At 32.0% G+C, this 22901-nt stretch overlaps 1 protein-coding gene across 3 annotated transcripts in view; it reads left to right on the top strand.

Moving 5' to 3' along the window:
- Positions 1 to 22901, top strand: part of LOC117169703 (dystrophin, isoforms A/C/F/G/H) — a 747733-nt gene that overhangs the window by 656840 nt on the left and 67992 nt on the right. For all 3 annotated transcript variants that reach the window (XM_033356199.1, XM_033356198.1, XM_033356200.1), the window contains one exon: positions 3786 to 3952. In XM_033356199.1, the coding sequence (XP_033212090.1) occupies positions 3786 to 3952 (167 nt within the window). The remainder of the gene's footprint in view (positions 1 to 3785; positions 3953 to 22901) is intronic.

Here is a 22901-nt window from a genome sequence, read left to right as displayed (position 1 = left end):
TTTTGTCTTAAGAAAAAAAGATGCGCAATCAAATTTTACATCCATATATATCTTTTGAAAATTAAAATTCGAAAATTTTTTCTAAACCCTCCAGGGGACTTCTTTTTCGCACGAAAAAATTTTATGTGCCCTTATTGCATCCGGACCCACAATTGTTTGCCCACTATTGAGGCCTTATATATTTATGACAATGGAAGCTGTCAGTTAAGGAGTTGTTGTATTAAAGAAGTATTTGCAAAATTTCTATTTAATTTTCTGTTGGAAATAATGTTTAAAAAGTGTAAGGGAAACAAAATTTGAAAACATTTTTAGAAAATTTTGTATATTTAAGTCTCGGAGATTTTAAATTTACTTTTGAATTCAAATTTTTCTCAAATTTACTTTTGAGCTCAACAACTTTTAGGCTGTGAATGGTCAAGGCGCACCGTATGGGCTCAACATAAATAAACGAAGAAATTAATACAATCCTTTTAACTAACAAATATTGTATTTGAAATGGAAGTAGTATTTGATTTTTAAAGATTAATTCTGCGAAGGGACAATTGAGTGCCTATCGTTCCCCTGAATCGTATTTGATTGATATTATTTTCATCGCTGCGAAATTTGATTTTCAATTCCCAAGCGGAAGTCGTGTCATCGAATGTCAAACTGCTTGGGCAATACGCATTTGTTCGAAATCCTCGGTTGAAGAGAAACTCTCGTGGCACGTGCTTGGAAAACAGAGCAGAAACTGTTGAATAGACTACTTACTGATGAAGAGCACGCTCATCTAATTCAATTTTATCCCGCAAATAATTCAGATTTCTTTGCCAAACAGTTTTTGTTTTAGGCTAAAAGAACCGCAAAGGAAAGAGTTGACTAATTCGGTTACCCTTTGCTAATGAAAACGAGATGAACTTTATTTTATAGTGAATAAATTTGATCCTTTACCATAAAATTTAAGCAATCTTTTTCTAGAGTAAATCCTTCTTTCTGTAAATTGCGTAGATAGTTAGATGAAAGAATATAGTTTTATGCAAAATGAGATACTTAAGATAAAGGTTTTTAAACTGTAGAGGGTTTGCAAAACTTTTGCCTTTGACCCTTATCCAACCTATAAGTTTCTTATAGTGAATTATTTTGTTCCTTTTGATTAAATAAACTTCTGAATACACGTTAAAAACATTCTTAAAATTTTGCAATTTCAGGAAACTATAACAATGGTTTTTATTTGGGACAGAATATTAATAAATTCAATTTCAGGAAACAGAGGAAAACTTAAAAATTGACATTTTTATTATTATCAGTTTTCATTCTCAGTGTTTAAATTTTTTCTTGTGTATACTTTAAAAATTCGTTGATCCTGACAAAAAAACATTTGCTTAGTATAGATCTATTGAAGTAACGACATTTTTTGTCCCTACAAAATTTTGGTTCTTCCAATAAACCAGATAACGTTTTCTTGAATGAAGGAAATCTCGTTCTTGGTTGACTTAACAAAATTTGTATTCCTTTAGCATAAGGATTATTGTAAAAGGATTTTTTTAAATTTTGTGTTCCGTGTTCAACACTTTTCTGAGTTATTTATTTTCATTTGGTTCCCTTTGACATTGTAAATTAATATTAAGAAATTGTAATTAGCTGCTTCAGAGATAGTAGCATTCTAGCTCTACAATCGGTTACGGATCCTGGAAATTAATTGTCCTATGAATCAAGCTTCATATCACACCTGACAGTTTTTACGCGCGTGTTTAGCATTGATAACACCTACAACTGTTTTGACCCTCTCTATCTGCTTCATGTTATGTTGATTTATGCGCATGGCGCAACGTAGCCTTTGGCGAGTTTCAATGCACCCATCGCTTAAACATGAAATTCGCAAGCTCGCTTGTAAAAGAATTCTGTTGAAAAAAAAGAAATTCTCGTCATATTAATCCATCCCGCTTAATTTTATTTTTTCATACAAATTTTAATTTTCTAGTTTGAATTTGTCCAGAAAAACATCCAAATATCGATTTTTCTGTCTTTTGAAATCCGATTTTCAGCTTTTAATAATTTTATCATTCAAATGCCATCAAATTCTTCTCATTTAAATTATCGTTCAACTTTATCAAGGTCAAAATAAAAATCGATGCACTGCAATGAGTTTTCTTTCATTAGAATACACTTTTGAAATCTCGTTAAATGCAGTGAAATTTAAGGGAATCCTCAACCGCAACCATATCCTTTGAAGTCCTCTGAAATGTTGAAAGTCTTATAGAATTGTTTAAAATACACTGATGTTCTTTAAAATCACTAGAAATGTTTTGAAATCCTCTAAAATACCTTGTATAATCCAATAAAATTCTTTGAAATTTCTGTAAATCCTTTCAAATCGTATGTGCAACCTTTAAATACTTTAAAAGCCCTTGAAAATTTCCCGAATCCCGAGTACCTTAGAAATCCTATGGGATTATTTGAAATTATTTAATATCATGTAAAATCATTAAAATCATGTAAACTTCTTTGAAATCCCTTGAAATACTTATAAACTATGTGCTACCTTTATATCGTATTATAATGTCCTTTAAACAAATCAGTTGGAAATTTATCGCATTCTAAGTCGGGGAGATTACTCTACAGTATATAATGATCCTAACAGTTGATAATCAATATTTTATGGATGTTAAATAATTAATTTATTGTGAATAATAGTTAAGGCACGATGCATTTTAATATCTTAAAATTATAATTGATTATTTTACTTATATTTATGCTTACAATTAAGAATTATCTACTGTCGGATCATTATCCATTGTATAGGGTGGTCTCTCCTAATTTTTATATTCTATGGAATTATTTGAAAATCCTTAAAATATCGTAAAATTATTTAAATTCTATGGAAATCTGATATATTCCTTAAAATCATATGGATTTCTTTTAAATCATTTGAAACTCCATAAAAACTTTAAATAATTTTAAATCGCTGAAATAAATGCAAATCCCTTTAAATCTGTTTAAATCTGTTCAAATCCATTATAGTCGATTAAAATCCTTGGATATCCACTGAAATTCCCACAAAGCTCTTAAACCCCTCGAAATCATGTGAAACTGTTTTTAAATTCCTTTAAATCCTTGAATTGTTTTAAAGATTTTTAAATGAATAGAAGTTACTTGAAATATCTTAACAAACCCCCTTGAAATATCCTTGAATCTGTTTGAAATCCTTGTAAATCCCTTGATATCCTTGCAATCTTTTGCAATTCTTTGAAAATAATTAAAATGTTATAAGATGATTTGAAAATTACTAAAATCCTTATAATCTTCTAAAACCTTAAAAATCCCTGAAAATCAATCCAAATGCCTTAAAGTACTGAAATGTTGCTAAAGAGTTCAGTTGTAACGATTTTGATAACTCACACTGGAAAAAAAAACATTAAATTTTTTTGTAAAAATTCTCTAAAATCCCTTGACAACGCTGGAAGGACCTTCAAATCCGTTGAAGTCCTTTGAAATCTGATATGTCTTTAAATCTTATGAAATGATTCGCAAATTTTAAACTATGTTAAGAAGACCTTGAAAATCTCTTGAAATTTTTAAGAATTAAACATAGGAAACCATTTGTATTTTTGACCAACTACTATCAATTTATTATTCATTGGTTTTTAATTTCTAATTTATTACTATCTTTCAAGAATAATCCAATTCTCCAAAAAATGTTGATCCGTCTAAAATAATCACGTATAGGAAAAGCCGTAGTTTCCCTTTAAACAGTCGACCCTAGAGTCTCTAGTATTAACGATATTCGTTTTTTTTTCTCATTTCAGCCGGTCGAGAACTGGATGGCGATTCAAGAGGTTACAGGAGTGCAGAGGAACAGGCCCGCGAATTAACGCGCAGTATTCGTAGAGAAGTGAATAAATTGTCGGAACAGTGGAATACATTAATCGAACGCAGCGATACATGGAAACGAAAACTCGACGACACCACCAACGTAAGTAGATTTTTTTAATCGTGCGTTTATCCACCATGCAATCATTTTTCTTGGAAATAATCCCACTTTTTCAAATTTAAATTCTTACACAATTATTTGAAAAAGTCGACCGGAAATATTTTAACTCCGCTAGAAATATTTCCCTTATAGGATATCTTATGCGCCTGTTCCATTTATATAATCCGAAATCTATTACTAGTCAATACGATGCAGGTTCCCCTGAGTGCTTTTCAATGGATGAAATCGCTCGATTTCATCTGTGATCAAAAACCTTTTCTACCGTTTGACAAGGAAAATGACGATGCTAGATTTCAAATACGAGTTCTACCTTTAGAAAAGAGAATTTAAGAAGTAAAAAAAGGATTTTTATAAAAGTATTTGTTGTTGCAGGTAATTAAAATTTATGTCAATTAAATTAAGTTTCGGTCTTTATCTTAGATCGAAATGTCTTATATCATATTATAGTTTAAATTTACGACAGGTACAAATTTATTGAAATTATAGAGCATAATGGATTTTAGGTAAATTAAGATCCTTACCGTATAAGCCCTAAGGCAGGACTGAATTGCATTGGAGTACTGATGAGTCCACTGACTCAGCCCGAGACAAAACGTGTCAAGTCATATATCATTAGAAGAGCTATCAACAGTATTAACGCTTATGAGAAATAAAAAAAAAGATAATAAAAAACTTACGACCTGCCCCTATTTAGCTCAAATCTGGGTTAATGGTATATTTATCATTTATTTAGGATTTTTCTTACAAAAATAATCGAGTTATTGGATTCATTCACATTAAATACACGTGGAATATAATGTAATTAATTATTAGTTAATAATTTTGTCAAATCTTGTAAGCGGCATACTCGACGTGCAATACTGTAAGTCGGGTTGCAGCATAACCGTTCTGTTCGTGTGTAACAACGTGGATAAAGTTTGGCGTGAACACAAGGATTAAACACTGAGAATTTAGTTTCTATATTATTAATTACTATAAATAGAGGAGAAAAAAGTTTTATTACAAAGAATCAATCACTTTCAAGAAAATGAAAGAAGGCAATATTTGAACTTTTTATTTGTTCCTCTGGGAGTGAGAAGATTTAACGGTTCCAATCTTGAAATGACGAAACCTCTTTAAGAATAATGAACGTTTTTAAAATATTCCTTAAACGAATTTCTAAAAGAAAATCTCGGGTATTATATCGTAATTTTCTTTCCTAAGGTCTTATTGTTGTCAACACAATTTCCCCTGTCGCACAAACGCTCTATTTCTCCAAACGGCTTTGTGCTCTGGAGTGAACTCGTATATTGAAGCGTGATGGGTGAGCACATCTGAAAGAGGAATTGGGAATCGTGGTTAGGGTGCAAGTGCGTTGATAACCCATAACACCGCACATAACCCATAATGCTTCAAATATACGATTCAGTAGCCTTGGTTTCTTAAAAATCGATATCATTTCATAAACTGACCCTAAACCGGCTAAATTCAGCTGTGATCCCTACAATACCCTGTTTTCAAGATTTGGACCCTATAGTATCCTATTTTCAGTCAATCGCCTGAATTTTGAAAATTTCTTCTAAAATCGAGGCTTCCAGTCCTTGCACTCTTTCAATTTCATAAATATATTGGAATCTCTTTAATATTCCTTAGGACACTTATGATCCTTTAGGATCCTTAATGACCCATAATTGTCTCTTGACCCTAACAAATATTAGCCTGGACAATTTCAAATTGAAAGCTTTTGGACTTGAAGTTTTTTTATTGCAAATTTTAAAAATGTAACTAAATAAGGTTGTTTGGTTTATAATTCGAATTTTTTCGAATTGTACAATTTCGAAGTGTAAGGCCTAATTCTTAAACAATATGAAATTCAAAAATCAAAATACATTTTCGAATTTTGAAAGTGGCCAAAACTTAATGATTTGAATTTGAAAATTTTGTTTCAAATTAAACAACTTTGTATTGAAAAAATTAGAAATTAAATAATTCAACGGCTACTACAAAAACTCAAGGAACTCGCGAGACACGATTTGAACTCGTTTAACTCATACATCGATATAAAAGCTAGTACTTTTCAGAAACTGTTTTGAAAACTAGTAACTCACAAGTATCGTTTTAAACCCTAGCAACTCTATTTTTCATACTTTACAAGAGTGTATAAGAAGTATTTTGTAAGAAATTGAAGCTCTGATATACACTCCTTAAGAAAATATCCAGTATGTAGGAAAATTGTAAGTTAACTGGAAATATAAGAACAACTTCAATCACTTGCTGCATTCCCCATTGTAATAACAATATCATTTACGCATTGCACCACGGTGTATTGCACTACTTCGTGCACTCTTTCGTGACATCATATGCGAAATATGTATGTTTTTCTTTGGCGGACTTGAAATCCGATAATGCGATTATGAAAAACATAAGTTACGATTATTTCTTATTTGTCGTACTTTTAAAGATACAATTTTTCAAAAATGGTAGATATAATTAAGACTAATTAAAACCAATAAAAATTTAAGTTAATAAAAAATCAACGTACTCGAGTTTAAAAAGATTCGTGCGAGTTGCTCGTTTTTGTAACGGTTTCTAAAAGTTACTCATTTTTCTAACGATAGGTGTGAGTTACCCGACTTCAATTCGTGCCAAGCGAACTACTCGAGTCTTTATAGCAGCCGTCGAATTTAAATTTAAATATTCGGCCGTAATAAGCAATTATAAATTGAAAACATTCATATTTTAGCAGTTTCAAATTAACACTAAAGACGAAAATTCCTGATAAAAATAGCATAAAATAACAATGTATTAATTTTACGCGTTAACAAAATGTGTCTGAAGAAATGCTTATAATTATAATTCCTATATTTTCGTGGATCTCAATTTCTGACGATTTTCTAAGAAAATATAATCATTATTTTGTGTTTAAATCAATTATTTTAAAAGAACTTTTTAATAATTTCAAAGGTTTTACTTATAGAATACATTTAAAACATGTACACGATTAATTAATCAAAACTGAAACAACAGCACTTTCCTATCAGAGTAATTGTCTCGTATTTAAAAATAATCTTTTTCTACTTATTTATAAAAAATCTGTTCAATTCCTTAACAAATTTTACTGCCAGAGATATAGTAGAAAAAATCCCCCCAAAAAAAAATCATTTTCAATTTAGGCTTTTTATATTTTTTCCTTCTTGCAGCTTTTTTACATTTTTTTAAAGGAAGCCCTTTGAGATCGAAAAAAGACTCTTTTTGTACGCTATATTTTATCCTATATGGCCTAGAAAAGGCCTGTTAACTTCAGTTCATTTTATTCTTTTTTTTAATTCTGTACGAAAGAGAAAAACTAATAAATTAAAAATTATACGTAATTTGCGCCTACGTTTATACTAAAGTTTCCTACGTGGAGTAATATTAATTACGGTAATTCGTTTAAATGCTCTTTGTGGCTCAGGTGATGGCACGTCAGGCTTCTGAGTAGGAGGCCTGAGTTTCGATCCCTCTGCCGTTACGAATACAAATTTTCTATGTACTTCTACCGGAGCTCTGGTGGTTCGGAACCCACCTTCAACTGGGGTTCCCTGAAATGAAGCTAGTTTCCTCCTCGAGAAGAGGATCCATGTTGAGAGGACTAGCCTTGGGGTCACTAGTCGGCCTTAAGAACACACTGAATAGAATTAGCGATCTCTTTGTGAATAAGCTCCATGTCGAGGGGACTATCGCTCGGTAATCGCTGATCGATTTCCAGTAATGAACACACATCCATACATCTGCATAATAAACCAACGCAATGCGCTGAATCTGTGCATCTAACTGTTGACCTCAGAGGGACCGTTCGGTCTAGCCTAACTTTTATTTTTTTATTTACGTTATATGATCATAATTAAATTCAAATTGATACACATATGCAGCCTTAACTTAAAGTTACGTTTTTTTATTTATATACCTTACTATATGAACGATGACCAACATATATTTTTATAGGGTGAAGAAAATCCACGAAAAATTAAGATTCCGCAATTATTTTGAGGGTTATCGTAAACTTTGTAATAAACTTTATACGGAATTTTCAGAAATTGGTAGTCTATCCTAAAGAATGAATGAGTCAAGTGAGGTTTTGACAACTTACTTGTTCCGTGTACATTCTATGTTTATAATTTCTAAAACACAACATCGTCACATGAACCTAATCCAGGGGATATTTTACATAAAGAAAGTACTTTTTCAAACGAACTTATCAGTAACAAAGTTACCACACCTGTTATAAAGCTGGAGCATGCAAAGGTACTTTTCCCTCTGAAAATACTATTTTCCGCTCGAAGTTACAATCAGGTAAACCTAATTTGGCTTTTATATCGTTATCTCCAAAGCCTTTGCCCGTTCTATCTACTTTGCTCGTATTGTAACTACCAAGATCCGCTTAAAACCGTTTAAACCAGCCGATAGTGGAACTCGATAGCAGGCAAGTGAGAACTTTTTTAAATGCTTGTAAAGCACTAAACTCCAGTGAAACAAACGCAATGGAAAACAAATTAACAGTGACCTCTTGCACTTTTAAAGACCCTTAGATTCTTCATTTTTCACACGAGGGAGAAAGTAAATTGAGGATGGAAAGTCGCACGTAAAACATTTTGCTCTGCAACTTTAGGGCATCACAGTCGGGGTTAACGCAACTACGTGGGTGGAATGCGACGCTTATGTTCATGTGCATTATGTTCGCAAGTATAAGCGAGTTTACGATTAGATTGCATCTTGGTCACCCCGTGGGGCGCAGGGTGCTGCTGTGGGGCCCATATATGCGAATTACTCCTATGCATACCAATCTACCAGAATATATATCAAGCCTGTGTGAGTGTAACTTCCCCATACACGTATAAGAAACGTATCCATTTCGAGTCGTACGTCTCTCCATTCATGAGAGAATCTTTCCTTGGGTCCTCGCTCCGGCTACAAATGGCCCATCTTGATCGTCAAGACATTTTTCCTTACTCTGCCTAATACTTTTCTAGTGCCAGTAAGGAGTACCTCAGATGTGCGAATATTTTATTCTCTATTTTTCTGCATTCTTTTCCAAAACTTTTCAAAATCACATTAAATAATATTACGAGGGTAAGTGACTACCCCTATAGCCTATAAGATAAATTTATCCCGAGAATGAAGTAAAAAAATTCAAAAGTTATAAGCAAATTTTGAAAAATCAAATGCTTTTAAAAACGGCTGAACTGATCTTGATGGTTAAAATATATGTTATAGAGGGTACTAAAGAGGTTTTGAAAAATATTCAAGAACTAATTCTGTTGATTATAAGGGGATGAAAAAATTATAAAAATTTGTAAACCATTTTTTTCAAACTTTTTTCAAACTTTTTTTCAAACTTTTACCAACCACTCCCTATATCATGCTCACATTCAAGTATTCAATATATATGTTTGCGGAAATTATCAAAGCCAACTGAATTTCCAGCTAATTAAAAACACATTTTCTTATGAATTCCTCACTTACAGTGTCAATTCAATCAATGTAGATGGAAAAATACTTCTTTTCCATCATTCACTGCTGACATTTGCCAAAGTAATTTCATGTTTCCCCAGAGTGCACCACATAATAATAACTTAACAGAGCATATATACACTATATATACATACACGATACCCAATAATTTACATATATATTTTTCATTTGCACAAAACTTTTGCCCCGTCTAAGCGTGGCAACTGATTATCAAGTGATTATCAAACTGAAAATTCGTTTTAATTTCCCGCACTTTAATTTAAAAAATTTGCATTGCTATTCCAGATTCTATAACTTATATAACTTCTATTCTTCTATATAACTTCTGAATTTGAATCCCCTCTGAATTAAAGAAAATGAATTTCGAATGCTTTAACATTTTGCATTGAATATTTGTCACGATTTCACAATTCGAAAGAATTGTTTATTCCAAAAATTCTAAGATTTGATTGGTTTTATTTATTTGCTTCTACCTTTGGACGCTTCAAATTGCTAAGAAATATAACGCGTTTTCATAGAAGAGATCAAGAAAATCTGCATTTTCTTCATATCAGCCTCCCGTCTCCGGCAGGAAATATCGCAGTCATTTTATTTCTGAGCTTCCAGCTTGAGACGCTTTAAAAGCGTACAGTATCGCGTATCTTAAAAGAACGAGACCATTAGTCAGCATTTTCATCTCAACTGAAATAATTACAGAAATAATTAATATTTACATTTCAAGTAAGTGTGCGCGTTAAATTCAATTTCTCTCTAGTGATGAATAGTGAGAAGTCCCTTGGCGAGTCTCATACTCCTTTTTGTGTCGAGTCCAGGAGTTTTTATCTTAATTAAAGTGAAAATTATATTTTCGCCGAGAAGACCATCTGCTCCACTGTTGGCTCGATACGTTTCTTCTCGCTCGTCAGTCTATTAAATTTTGGATGACGTACCATTCATTATCCGGACGCTTCTACATCTCTTTTCCATTACTATACTAGCCCAATAATAGATGCATCTGAATAATTCAAATCAAACCCTTCTGAGTTAATCAATATTGTATTGCTCCTACCTTTGAAAATAATTTCCCAAAAATCGACTGAACATGTATACATTTTTTATCAATAATTACTTTCTTGAACTGACCCAGTGCACAGAAAAAACAGAAGATAAACTTTACATCGATTTCCGATGAAAGATTCGCCTGCAACAAAAATTAACTTTACAGGATAAACTTTAATCAAATATCGGTTAAACTTTCTTTTGTTTTTCCATGACAACATATGTGTTTTTGAAAAGCGTGAAGTTGCCTGATTCAAACTTTATCCTTCTAAAAATGTCATGCAACAAATTTTAACATTACTTTATTCTATGTGAAGATCTGAAGTCAGAATTAATAACGTTTTTTTTATGAAAAATCACATTTTTTCATTTGTTACTCCAAAATTTGAATTTAGGATTAAGAAATTACTTTGGATGCACTTTCCAATCATTATTTCTCATAAATATCAAATCTGAATAATTATATAACTCAAAATCAGCGCGCTAACAGTGACCAATCGGATTGTCGGCGCCCTACAAAGATGAACTTTCAATAAAGTGCTTGAAGTAAAAAAACATTATTAACCAAACAGTTGCATTTACAACCAAATAGTTGAACTTTCATGCGAAAGAAAGAATTTTCAACAATATAGTTGAAGAACAACTGTATTTTGAATCAAATAGTTCAATTTTCGAGTCAAAAGACGTAATTTTCAGAATATAGTTGAATTTTTAATTTATAAGGACGTATTTTCTATCTAAGAAGACGAATTTTCAATAAAAGAGTTAAATGTTTTACCAAAAAGATGAGTTTTTGACCAAATATTTGTATTTGGAACCAAATAACTGAATTTTTAACAAAATATTTTAATTTAACGAAATAGTTGACTTTCAGCCGATAAAGATCAATTTTCCACTAAGAAAGATGACTTGCCTACAAAAAATTTGTTTTCAATCAAACGCACGAATTTTCTACCCAAAAATTTGAACATTTTTAGTTTAAAAAATTTATTCTCAACCAAAAAAGACGAGTTTTCAACAATATAATGCAATTTCCAACCAAAGAGATGGATTTTTCTAAGCAACTAAGTATTTAAATTTTCAATCAACAAGTGTAATTTTCTACAAAAAACGAATTGACAACAAAAGTAATACATTTTCATTTAAATAATTGGATTTCACCTATAAATGATCAATTTTTAAAGAAAAGTAGAGTAGTTAAAGTTTCAGTTGAAAAATTGAATTTTTTTAAAAACAAAATAATTAAATATTCACAAAATAGTTTAATCTTCAACCAATACAATGAATATCTAACAAAGTAGTTAAAGTTTCCACCAAATAATTTAATTTTTATCCAAAAAAGACGAATTCACAATTAAAAGTTTAATAGATGAATTTTCAATTAAAAACTAGAATTATATAACACTAATGGAATAGTTCAATTTTAAGTTAAAAAAATTTTTTTCCCCAAAAAAATGAATTTTCTACTCAGTAGTCAACTCGTAAACCAATAGAATGAATTTTCAATGAAAAATTAAATATTTGAATTTTCAACTAGAAACGATCGATTTTTAACAAAAATGTAATATTTAAATTTGCAGTTACAAAAATTAATTTCAAACAAAAAAAAGAATTTTTAACAAGTAGTTCAATCTTCCACTAAATAGTGGCATTTTCAACAGTGAATATTATAACACTAAGTCTGACAAATTGATGGTTTTTCATAAAATTAATTGGTGACGCAAATATCTATCGCTTGTCGATCAAATCGATTGCATTAGTTTATTCGTAAAGAGCATAAAATATCGAGCATGGTCTTTACCTCCATTGATGTTTTAGCTTAAATTCAATATTAAACAAGCCATTGGTGATGGTAGGGTACCTCTAAACCTCCGTGGTTAGATATGCAGAACAGGGAGGTGGGCAACTAGGCCAATCAGGGTGTACCAACGTTTCACTACTTCCAATCGCCCATCTACATTTACAACGAACTGAATCGGATAAATGAATGAATACATTCATTCAGCATAAACTAAACAAATACTGCAGACATTCCAAACTTAATTTCTTAATTTTATTTTCTGACATATATTTCGGGAGCAAATCAAAGTTGTCTAGGTATATTATACGGAAGAAGACCTTTTCACCGTCATAACTAAGTAGACTGTTTATTGCTTAAACGTTTTATTTAGTGGTTCTGATTTAAATTTCAAATGGAATTGAATTCAGCTAGACAACATTTTAAGAAAATTAAAAAAAAACATCCTTCTATCTTTAGTAGCTATTGAGTTATGATCGTTGAAAATTACCGGATTTTTTTAAACGTTATGATTTACGACCGCCCAAATTGGCCATTTTTTGTCAGGACAAATTTTAGAACATCGCTCGTCCCTAATTGATTTTAGTTATTTTTATTAATTCCATCAATTCTCTCTCTCTCTCTCTCTCTCTCTCTCTATATATATATATATATATATATATATAAGTTATACCGTTTTGTTATTTATTATTATAAAATAATTATTTTATGATTTATTAATTGTTATTAATAATGTTTAAATATTTTCCAATTTTTTAAAGTATAGTTTTTCCTTTTTCGCTATGAAGAACAGATCTTCTAGAGGTAAATTTCATCGATATGTGGGCAACTTTTTTTCAAAAAGTCTAAATACAACGATTTTTCAATTTTTTGCTCAAATTTTCTAAGGGGTCATTCACAAAATACGTGAAACGTTTAGGGAGGGGGGGGGGATCTGCCGAAGCATCATTCTCCATCTTAAGACCAACTGAAAAAATATCACGCAGGGGGGGGGGGGGGGGGGGGGGGGGGGGTCCGAAGTTCCTGAAAAATGTATCATATATTTTGTGAATGGCCCCTAAAGACTTACATAGGCTTATTATATGCCACCAAAGTGCTTGAATTCTGTCGCAAATACATTTTTCAATGCAGAGAATTTGTTCAAAAAATGTTCTGCTCTACAATTTTTCTCCTGATAGAGTCTTTAACGTTTCTTTATCCGGAAAAAAGCTATTTGTAAAAAAACTGAACACGAGTCATTTGCCCTGACAAATAGTTAAAAAATGGTCAAATTCGACCTATCAGGGCTAGATCATTTTTATTTTTCTAGAAGTACTGAAAATTAAAGCATCAGAATTTAATTTTTCATATCCACTTCAATAAATAAAAACGGTAACTTTGAAAGATCATGACTTAGTAGCTACTGAAGATAGAATTTTTTTAACTTTTTCGGTATTGTCTAGTTAATCTTTCTAGGAAATTTGGAACTTGTTTGATTCCTGGAATAAATAAACATCACGTAGAAGAATATATTTTATTTTCTCTTTTAGCTTTGCAAAAATATACTTGATCGTAGACTTCGCATTATTTAATTAAGCACTTCTTACTTATTTATGTTGACAGAGTTTTCAACTTATTCCTCGCTGAAAGAAGTTATTATAGGTCTGAGAAAGTATTTTCCTTATTAAAAAAAAATTACACCTGAAGTTTGATATTTTAGATTAATAATTATTCTGTGAATTGTAATATTTTTTCTTGATTAAGTCCACCAACATGTATATAAACTTTACATCTATAATCTATAGATAGTTTATAAATAAGAACAATAAAAATGGTACCATTATAAAATTAGCCCCTTTATTAGGTAGAATTAGGATAGATTTTTCAGTCTCTTTGCCTTCGCAGACCGAATTTCTTTTTGAAAACGAAATATCGAAAAAATGTTTCTGATTCTATCTCGAAAAGTTCTCTCACCTCGATCTACATCATTAGTAATAATGGCGACTCTTCCACACACCTGTGAATAGTAAAATTGAGCTTTGAAAGGTGTGCATTTTTAGAAAAAGTTTAACTCTCGGTCCAATTATTGCGAGCAGACTGCTTCACATTTGTGCCCGACGAAGAATTAATTTTCGTGCTATAATAGCTAATCGATATTGATAGCGCCACACAAGCAGCGGACTAACGTTTCCTGTGACGGTAATGCGTCTGGCTGCAACATCATTATCAATCTGGATTCTGATGAGTGGGATGCTTTATCAGTCAATTAGAGGTTACTCGCTAATTAGTTAATTAACGAGTACATTTTGCATCTGATGAATTGGAGTAGGGTCAAGTTTGCCAACACAAACCCATCACTGCTTATTATATTAAGATCTATATTCCTCAGGATATCATAAAATCTGACGAGACGTCTAAATTTTCAGACAATGTTACGCTTTCAAGTAATTTATCCCATGGATAAGTAGTTCTGACATTAAATCTTTAAAGGATAAGAGCTAATTTAAATCGTTAGATCATTCACCTAACTACACATTCTAACGAAAACTTAAGTCTGCGTATAATCTGGGATTTACTTCATGCAAATTTTTTTGCAGATAAAAAGGGGTCCTTTTTCTCAATTTAAGAAGCGGAAATTATTCTCGAAAAGAGTAGTTCTTTCCAGAAAAGTTTACAGTGAAAAGAGAGAAGTTTAGGAAAATAAGAGAACTTGATGAAAAAACAAGAACTCTATGAAAAAGAGGTCAGATGTGACTAGAAAAAAGAGCAAGTAACAAATCTGCAGACATTCAGTGAAAGAAGCTTCTGAGAACTTAAATCAAGGGTCCTCTCCAACATTGGCTCATTATAAGCACGTGTTGAAATTATTTAGCAACTCGCGATGGAAAAATTAAAGCTGATTTAAATTAAAACTATGAGCGGAAACGGGCACTTACTGACTGTTTGCCGCTCCCGTTCCGCTCCTTAATGCAACAGTGCGTTAACTTAGTTCGTTCTGACATCAAAATCAGAAATATGTCTGGATCTTTTTCATATTTTTGGTTTAACACACCCTTTCCTTGGTCGCATATTTTATAAAAAATAGCAATCCTTTTTACGATCTCTTGGAAGTTCTTTCGTTTACGCAGGCCAACGTAATAAAGCTTATCTGTGTCGAATATGTCTATAAGGAGCATTCCAGAGGCTGCCCTCTAGGCTTCTCGTTTATGCGAAAACATATTTGCTTATCTTAAACTTGAGGTGGATTATATAGAGATATTGCTTCGGATATTGCATAACTTTATAGCTAAAAATAAAAGTTTCTAAACCGCTGAGAGGTTTTTCAAATGTAGACAATTTAATCTAAATATTATTCAGATTAAAACAACTGGTATTCTAGTAACCCAAGAAATAGTGAGGGCATGTTTAACCAGATAGTTTGTTGAGTGAGTGTCACATAATATTTTAAATAGGAAAAAAAATTTAAGTGTAACTGAATTGATACTTCACATTTTTAAAGATTGTAAGAATTAATCTTGAGCGCCTGTAAGTTTAGTTCATTATGGATGATTGGGAATTTTCCCGTTTTTTTAAGTGTGTGAACCTGGAAGTACTACCCTGCCCAAACAATGTATGGCCTCTGCCAAAATGAAGGGCTCATTTAAAACTCATTAATTACCCAAAATTTAAATTTAGGGCTCTGCATTTTTTTAAATGCAGATGGTACTGCTAGCTGAACGTCAACTATCGTCCAAACATTTGTTGCATCAACTTTTTTCTTCGACACAAAGTAAGGTCTCTCGCATAGCTCGAAAATGAATTTTTTAAGAACAACTCCTGTCTAAAAACTACCCGTAAAAATAAATTTTCACCAAACTTAAGAGTTAGCACATCAACATTTAGTGCTATATTTAGCGCTTATTCCCATGGCCGTATTTGTTATCAGCGCACGAAAAGACATCACACAACGTTTTATGTTAATCATTTAATAATTGACCGACGTATCCAATACAGGTAGAAAAAATTGATTACCACCTCCACTGGAAAAAATGTATGCAGATACGGGAATCCTATCCATAGTTATGGTGTAACAAAGAAAAACTTTGTTGAAAAAAATGTATGAACATATACGTCTCTTTTGCTGCGGATATTCGACTGAAAACTAAAATCATTATCCCTTGGAAGGAGTGGAGCAAAGATTTCGTGTTTTGAATTAAAAAAGGATAAGACCCATCACAAGTAACTTCCGCCCTATATTTCCCATCTCACGAATCTACACGTCGTACCTGTAAAGGGCTCTAAAATTCCCATCGGACTTTGTTGCACGAATAAAAAGGTCACATGAAGACGTGACACGGATCTAGTTCTTCGAATTATACCAATTCCAGCAAGCAAAGCGAGGTAAGTAGATTCGACTTATCGGGATCATCGCGAGTCGAGTGCGTTTTCTAGGTTCGTGACCAGCGACGCGACGCTTCGTCTGCACGACCGACCTACGAAGACCTCACTGGATGATTTATTTATTCAAAGCGGCTAAAGACGGTCAAAGACACGAAGATATGAAGATACGAAATAAAAATTCGACGGCGCAGCGCCAGCGATATAACATAACCGTAACCGCAAAGGGGAAAAGGACTCTCATGTTCTTTAACGAAATGATCCATGATAACCAGAAGATAAATCGAGTTTCATATCGTGAACTTTTCTCCGAAATTCTTCAACATTCACTATGCTGAATGCTGATATTAGTCCTTGTTCTGCTCAAAAGCACTAGATGCGGTATTTTCGTTGCAATACGGATCCAGGTAGAAAAATATTTTACTGAGGGTGCACAGTGGGGCAGAATTGTCATAACACAGCAAAAAGTCCTATTTATTATTTTACCATACAAACTTAAAAATCTAAAAATTACGTCCTAATATAACGAGTCAATAATTTAGTACCATATTTGTAATTTACGTTGACCTTAGCACGTTTTTTAGCTCAGCAAAGGCAACTATACTATATCATAATTTTGTATTCACAGATTTTCTATCTTCAGCTTTAAGAGCTTCATACTCAGTATTAAAATAAATAATTATTTGTAGTATCAGAAATCATTCTGTATGATAAACCCAAATTTCTAAATTTTAATGGAGAATTAGTGAAATTAGATCAATCCAAATTATCTTTCTCCAGCTGGGTTTAGATCATATTTTTATGCCCAAATTATTTTTACTGGTAAACATACACTAGAAAAAAAAGAAAACAAAAAAATGTATTCAACCTGCCGCCTCCCTTATTTTGATTTCTTTAGACTTGCCACTTTTTCGAATGAATTACAAATAACATTACAAAGCCCAATTTACAATTTTTCATAATTTTTGGAAAAATACGAAAATAACTTTTTGTTGTCAAACATCCTTTTTATTCTATTAACCATAAATTATCGCCTTAAAACATTCATCAAAAAGCTGTACTAATTTTAAGACAGTTGAGAAATCCAAAAATAATTGTAAAAATTGGCATACGCAAGAATATTAATACTATGAAAGTAGGAATTTTTGTAAGCAAATTTTGCTAATGGGCAATTCGAAAGCGTTAGTCAATCAACGTCAAATTAATTAAGATTTGACCTTTTCTTGGTGGAAATTGTAGTAATCAATTAATTAAAAAGCGCAAAACTTTCAAAGTTTCCAAAATACTGAAGGTCGTAATTTTATAACAAGACTCTAGTAGTCTAGTGTCTGCTCTGTAAAAAGGAGAGCATTGAAATGGATTATATGATATTACGAAAATTGTGCAATTAGTGCCTATTAATCTAAGCAAATTCGTTTTTTGACCGAATAGTCATTTAACAGCATTCAATTGCAACAGCATTGAACGGCATTGGTTCTATTTTATGACTCCGATAACTGAAGGCATTAAATGGCATTCAACTGATATGATTATTCCACTGCATTCAATCACACTAAATTTATGGCATCACAAAGAAGCCACTTTGATGCCATAATTTTTGTGTGGACTCAAAATGATTCGAACGAAAACTGTAAAATGCCGAGAAGCGCATTGGGACAACCCTTTTTACAGGATATAAAAACTCTCAGAGATTAAACTTCGACTTTACAGCCTCACAAAAGTATTACGAGATTTAGGTTCAGAGTATGTAAGTTTGGGATTTTATAAGGTGACAGTCAATTTTCAAAAGTACTCAACCCGGACTAAATCATAAACTTCTTTTTACTGTCGTTCTATTACTTTTGTTACAAAAGATTATATGAAAATGTTTTCTCCTTGACAACTAACTTGTCTATTAACAATTGATATATTTCCCGTGTAGAAATTTCCCCGGTTGGCCCTAATACAACACGGTTTCTGGGCGGATCCCGGCCGGGCTACCCCTAGCTGGGTTTCATGGACAGGAACCAGGCGGGAGCCGGTCGGGCTACATTTTTCTCGAATCACGTAGTCTGGGGCCGGCCGGTTACTGGCCGGGCCAACCCTGGTTATATCCCATGGTCGGGAGCCGACTGGGCACTGGTCAGGTTAATGTTTTTGTAAAAATTACACATGTTTTAAGAGCCGTGATATTATCAAAGACGTAATTATGGATGCTAGATGAATTATTATTTGACAATTATAATTTAAAGATTTATTAGATCAGTGAAACAAAAATGAGCTTTTTTAAATTCTTTTTAAAAAAACATTAAATTTTTTTGAATAATTTAACATTTTAAATTTAACTGTTGTCGATACTGCTATGTGCAACAACAGAAATGATACAATTTTTATAAACTTCTCTATATTCAGACAATGTTTAGCCTGTACAATTTCAAATTTACCGCTATATATAGCGCCTGCTGTGTCTGTCGTCTGCATAGACACTCAGTAATTTTCAGTTTCGCACCTGGATCGAGAATGCCCCTTTCACTGACATTGCGTCGTCTCTTCGAAGTTCGAAAATAAAATCGCGACTCGTAGTTAAAATCAACCTTATTTCAGTAATTAGTTTGAATCCCCCACTTAGTGCGCGAATAATTGTTATTTTAAATTAAAATATAGTCTTTTTTTACTTTCTTCCTTCCTAACCTTAAATCACCACGTGGCTTCCAAATTGCTATGAGATTCTATCATCAGGGAATAAAATTCTACTCCAGTTTTCTTGCTAGAATTGGTTCACTTGATTCGACTTTTAAAGTTCACCGTAATCTTTACGATGAGCCTTAAAAGACAAAACAAGTTACCAATTTCTCGCCTGAAGCAACATTTCTTAACCGCTTTTTGGCCGGATTACCCGACCGGATCCCGGCCGGTATTGAAGCCGGGATCCGACCAGTTTATCGTGACGTTTTTAGCCGGATCCCGGCCGGATTCCCTGACCAGTGCCCGGCTTAAAGCGGGGCTATCCGGCTGGGACCAGATCGGATCCGTGATTGGATTCCTACACGACGTTTAACGATTTAAATTATGTTTTACAGCACAAGGTATAATTTATTGATTTATAATTTAATTATAAACTTATTAGTCAAATGATTCTATCTACAGATCAAATCTGAATAATTGATAGTCTTAAATTAAACTAGATATAAAGTCCTGATGTGTTCACTTGACCATAAAAAGGTTAACGCCTTTTTCCTGTGGGTCGGGTTATTCAATTGAAACTGGCTTCGAAGGAAATCGATTATTTTATTAGGCAAAACGATATCAAGATAAGTGCAGTTCAGCCGAACTGACACTTTGCCTGAAGTGAAACGCGACAACTTGATTTTTTTATTCCTTTCTTATTCTTATCAGAATGATGACCCTGCAGCAGCTGTTACAAATTGTCCTTAACTGCACTGTTATTCTTAGAAGATACTCGACTAAATTTGGTGGCTGAATTAATATTCTGGGTAATCTCTGCATTACCTACATTATACAATTAACGACTCTAAGCATCACGTGGCACAGTCAATCTCCATATTGACCTGTATCTTATATTCTTCAAGGGGAAGTCTGTCGCTTTATATTTTTTCAAGCTAATTATTTTATCGAATTTTATATTATGATTATTCGTATTTCCAAAATTTATTTGACAGTTAACAGAAAAAATATTTTTTCTGGCGCAGTATAATATTTTACACGTATAACTGCATTTAATATTCATCTCGTTACAATGAAATTGTCGCAGGAATATTTCTCGTTATTGTGTGAGTTAATTAGAAGTGTAATTAATTTATTGTATAGTAGTGCCTCCGATTTCTCCGAGCAATTTAAAATTAAAAATATAAAAAAAGATCCAACAGAGAATAGAGAAGCGTTCAGACCACTTTTCCGATTTACAATGCACAAAGCCGGATTTCTTTTATGAATTCTAAGTACTAGTAATTTCCCCGTCTATCGAATACTTTAAATCTATGTAAATTGTGTATTACCTTCAGCGGAATAACGAATGATTTAAAATGCTCTTTGATGATTGTATTTTAAAAGAATTTTTAAAACATTAGTGGAAACCTCTGAATGAAGAGACATTCGAAATGTTATCATTTTAGCAATTTCCTTCATTTACATGGGCTATTAATTACAGAATAATGGTTTTAATCCCTTAACCTAAAATTGATTTGGATCGATATTATTAAAATTTTAGGAATTTAAATTAGGTTAAAATCCTGTTTAACTTTCATATTACTAAAGATTTCATATTCAGTATTGATTAAAAACTTTTAAATTATTACTGATTTTTTTAGTTATAAGTAAGAAAAATCTCAGAATGTTTAATATGGAAGAATATCTTAAATTATGCATATGCTATCTAGGACAATAATTCTGTTTTAAATTTTCAAAATAGCTACATTTACAGTGATTTTATCAGAAATAAGAATGCAACAAAAGGCGTTGAAATCATCATGGAAGAGTACTTTTGCTTTTCATTTCCACTTGTCTCGTGAGATCACAGGATATGGTATTGCACATTGCTTGCATTCCAAAAGATACCGACTTCTTTCGGATTTTGTTTCATCGCTGCTATGCTGATTCCGTTAAAATTAAATGGTCTTACCTCAAGCATTCTCGGAAAGTATTACTTGCGTAGTTTAGTCGACCAAATTGTTAACGTGTCGTTAATCTAAAAAACAAACTTCGCGGAATGCGTAGGAAGATTCTAAGAAATTGAAGACTTTCAGGAAAAGCCCTAATTTTCATAAATCTCGGCTAAAAATTTTCACGCAGAGATAGGATCCGTAAAATTTACAAGAGGATCGGTACAAATGTTAGACAACGTGACTTTTTAGTAGATTTTACGAGAAGTTTTGAGGTGAAAAAGTTATATGTATTTTATATGTAGTGAACAAGACAATTATATTTTTCATTTGTTTTCTAATTTTTCTGTATAAAACATATCAGTATTTTTCCCACCATATATAAATTATATATAACTTATTCACCTGGGGTTCAGTTAATTTAACTGATTTTCTGTACATTTAACGTGACTTTCAATAAAATCTACTGAACTCAGATTTTATTTGCGTGGATTTCAATAAACTTCATGTAAAATCTTCTACTAAAAATTCATGTGGCCAAATTCTTCCCGATCTGTTAAGATATCCGGATCGTTTTTCTGCGTATGCCATAGGCACTGTACTGCGATAAATATGTTCTGTATTCAGTATTGACCTGGTACTGCGTCAGTTTTTAGTCAATAGTAGGCCAGTACAAAACAAATTTATCATGGTGGATCGAACAAAAATTTGTTCGATGGTACTAAAATAAGTTTCATTATCAAATAATTATATTTATATTATAATCAACAATTATCACCTTTCTTGTAGCCTTCATCCAACACCTTGTTCATTGACCCTCTCTGGGGAGGGGTACATGTAAAAATATTTCTTAGCATTTTTTTATTGAATACATATAATAATTATATTATTACGTTTTTTATTGGATAAAATTAAAAGGCTTCATGCCAAACTTTTTTTTTACATATCCATTCATGTTCAATGTTACTGCTCAAAATGCTCTTGCTGTGGTTAGTTTTCCATATTGTGGAGACTTTAAAAATTGTGGTATTAAATAAAACCTTAGATCATTCACATATTTAGATACAAATTTCACATAAATATAAAAATTACTTTTCGAGGCATCCAGAGAACATTTATGCCGGTCACACCGGTCTAAGTGGCAACCGTATAAATTAGTGAGGAATTTTTTCTTACTGATTAAATTAGGAAGGATTTTACTATATATTAGTAGTTTTCTGCTCAAGAGACCCTAGGTGGAAAAATTATAATTGGGTGAAAATCAAAAAGTTGATATTATCATGTACCTGTATTATTATACGTTTTCGTTCGAAGGAATAATTTGATCAATTGCATGGTTTTATTAAGCTTATTTTTCCCACAATACCGTATGTCCCACTGATTTTTAAATTGACTCGGCATTAAACCAAACAAAATTAATTAAATATAAGTAAATGCCATCTGGTAGCGTGTCTTTGACTATATTTTTTATACTGATGCTGGTATTATATCTTTTCAAATAAAGCGTATAAGACCTAATTGTTATATACACGTATTTTTTTAAATCAAGTGCAGAATTGCAAAATAAAGCTTTTTCTCGTTTCCAATTATAGTTTCTGATTAGAATTCGGTAACAAAGCATTTTTGAATTAATTGATTAATAATTTAAGAT

Source organism: Belonocnema kinseyi, chromosome 3 (assembly GCF_010883055.1).
Source record: "Belonocnema kinseyi isolate 2016_QV_RU_SX_M_011 chromosome 3, B_treatae_v1, whole genome shotgun sequence".
Taxonomy (NCBI): domain Eukaryota; kingdom Metazoa; phylum Arthropoda; class Insecta; order Hymenoptera; family Cynipidae; genus Belonocnema; species Belonocnema kinseyi.
The sequence above is the reverse complement of the archived record's forward strand: the minus strand, read 5'-3'. Positions and strand labels throughout refer to the sequence as shown.